This window comes from Sinocyclocheilus rhinocerous, unplaced genomic scaffold, assembly GCF_001515625.1.
Source record: "Sinocyclocheilus rhinocerous isolate Xijiao unplaced genomic scaffold, SAMN03320098_v1.1 scaffold203, whole genome shotgun sequence".
Taxonomy (NCBI): domain Eukaryota; kingdom Metazoa; phylum Chordata; class Actinopteri; order Cypriniformes; family Cyprinidae; genus Sinocyclocheilus; species Sinocyclocheilus rhinocerous.
This window is the reverse complement of record NW_015644353.1, coordinates 390,792-393,426: the sequence shown is the minus strand read 5'-3', so window position 1 is coordinate 393,426 and position 2,635 is coordinate 390,792. Positions and strand designations below refer to the sequence as shown.

Below are 2,635 nucleotides of genomic sequence, written 5' to 3'. Positions count from 1 at the left end.
AGTAATTAATGACAGAACTTTCATTCTCGGGTGAACTATCCCTTTAAGGCCTGACACTGAAGGAACACACTGGAGACGGTTGGTCAGGGTTCTGGTTTCACCTGTAGTCTGGCTTCCACCTGGTCCAGCGTGGCAGCGTCCAGCGCACCGACCCGCGCCTGCAGCAGCTCTATAGTGTCCTGCAGACGGCAAGAGACCTGATCACATGACCACATCCACTCGTTTCACAGCCAGCAATGCAAGTTTTCATGTGGTATTGAATGCTTTTTTTATGCTATGGTTGTATTTTTGGCAACTGCATGTTAAACTCCTTTTTATTTTGGCATAAAAGAAAAATCTATAATTTTGACCCATACAATGTATTTTTGGCTATTGCTAGAAATATACCCCAGCGACGACTACTTTTGTGCTCCAGGGTCACATATGCATCTCTCGTTGTGTAAAGTCATTGAATGTTAATACTGATGGTGCTGTTATAGTGATGAGTGTGTGTTTACCATCAGACTGGCTCCCTGAACCCCAGAGCTGAGCGGACCCTACGACACACACACACACACACACACACACAGAGAGAGAGAGAGAGAGAGAGAGATCAGTTAAAGACCTAAATAACAGTCTAAAAAATCTTTTTTTTCTTAAATGTAACAGTTTATTGAACCTTTTAAAAAAAAATCTAAAAACAAAATGAGTTTTCAGGCTTTTATGGCTCATGTAGTCTGATATAGTGAGAATATGGAGGAAAAAACTGCTCAATTTTATTAAAAAAATATGAATTTGGTGCAGATGCTGATATAGACTCTAAAACATGATTGATGGAGAATCAAGTAAAGCTGAGCTGCTTCAGTCCAGTAAGTGTTCATCTGGAAATATTACTGCAGTTATTCTGACGATTACTTGATAAAAATCAGTCAAGATTTGAGACGAGCTGGACGTTTCTACAATTACACTAAAAGAGCTTTTACTGGATAAACGAGTCATCAATGAACTATCAATCAGACGACAGAAGACATGCATTAGATTGAGTGTGAAACAGGACTGACAGCAGCTTTGATCATTTAGAGCGTTAGAAATCATCAGCAGTGCTAGTGAGCGTGTCTCACGCACCTGTTTCTCTGAGCCGGATCCCAGCGCCGTCTCCAGTTCGGCCAGCCGTCTCTCCAGCTCGGCGACCTGCGGTCACACAAAGAACGTCTGCGTCAGACACGGCCACAGGAAGTGACATCACACTGGGTGTTTCATAAAGGCCGTACTTTAGCAGACTCTGTGAACTTCTCTTGCTCCGGTCGGCTGTGGAGCTCGTAGAGAATCACACCGTCTGGTCCTTTGGGTGCCGCTGTCTTGCTTTCTGCACCCGCTCCGCTCCTCACGCCCCGAGCCACCTCCAGCTGAGTCAACAACCGCCTGCCAACATACAGAACGCTCAGCTTCGTTAGAGAAATCTATGACGAAGAATGTTTGCGGACAAACCTTTTTCCCATGACTAAAACGAGATAATAGCTATGTTTCCATCACCCTATTTTAATGCGCATTTTGAAGTATATCGCATAAGAAACGAGTGATGGAAACTCCAAATTTCGAATAAAAATCCCTTAATTCGTTTTTACGCTCGCTTGAGGTGGTTTTTGACTTGCGCGAAAAAGGGTTGATGCGAATAATGGGAGATGGAAATGCATTTTGCGAATAAATTTCTCCAAGCGCATTCAAAAATGTCATGTGACTTTGCGCTATGGAACGGCATAACCTGACTAACCAGCAGACCGATCTCATTCCACAGCATCTGAAATGTTTTTATGGTCATTCGGAAATGCATGAGCAAAGTCTATCATCAAAGTATTTCTGTAGGCTTGCCTCCCAGAAATGTCTTACACGACTGCGTTCCCAAACAGCAGCATCCACCTCCGAAAGCAATGACCGCATTCATTGTGTTTCGTCTTTCTCGCTCTGAGGCGCAAGTCATTTATTATATATGAAAATTATTATATTCTCCTACTTTTCTTAGTGATTTATAGTGCCAGTTTATCAGGAAGTGACAATTTTGTTCTCTTTGACTTGTTGGATGGAAACGATGCTTGTTCGCAAATGTTTTATGCGATATTCCAGTTTTGCGCATAAGTTAAATTCGCAACTTTGGATGGAAACCTGGCTAATGACGAGAGGACAATTAGGTCATTAAAAGACAAATGTCTGTGACTATATCAACATGCAATATCAGTGACAATAAAAGGCAAGACTAAAATGTATTTTATTTAATGTAACTTTACCAAAATCTTGGTTACACTTTATTTTAAGGTGCCCTTGTTACAGTGTAATTACAATAAGCATTGTGCTTTGGTACTTTTAATATGAAACAAAGTCTCAGATTTCAAATTTTGTCCATTGTATTGCAGTATTTAAACAATAAATGCCGTTTTGGTGCGGTTTAATGTGAAGTGACAGATCGCTGTAGTGCCTTAGTGAACTGATCGAAGTGACTTACAGTGCATTCAGGATATACATTTTTTACCAGTATGTAAAAAATATAACATATTTATAGTAATAAATATAACCATATAACATATTCATTATAATTTTTACTGTCCTTCAATGTTTAATTTATGTTTAAATAAATGCATCAAGTTTTTATGACAGCCCCTAT

At 40.2% G+C, this 2,635-nt stretch overlaps 1 protein-coding gene across 1 annotated transcript in view; it reads right to left on the bottom strand.

Annotated features, from left to right (window-relative positions):
• LOC107758173 (dynactin subunit 2-like) overlaps window positions 1–2,635 on the bottom strand; it is a 23,843-nt gene that overhangs the window by 3,759 nt on the left and 17,449 nt on the right. The window contains exons 8-11 of the mRNA XM_016575847.1: window positions 1,251–1,401; window positions 1,105–1,170; window positions 498–536; window positions 102–179 (exon numbers count right to left, since the gene is read on the bottom strand). Coding sequence (XP_016431333.1) covers window positions 102–179; window positions 498–536; window positions 1,105–1,170; window positions 1,251–1,401 — 334 coding nt within the window. The remainder of the gene's footprint in view (window positions 1–101; window positions 180–497; window positions 537–1,104; window positions 1,171–1,250; window positions 1,402–2,635) is intronic.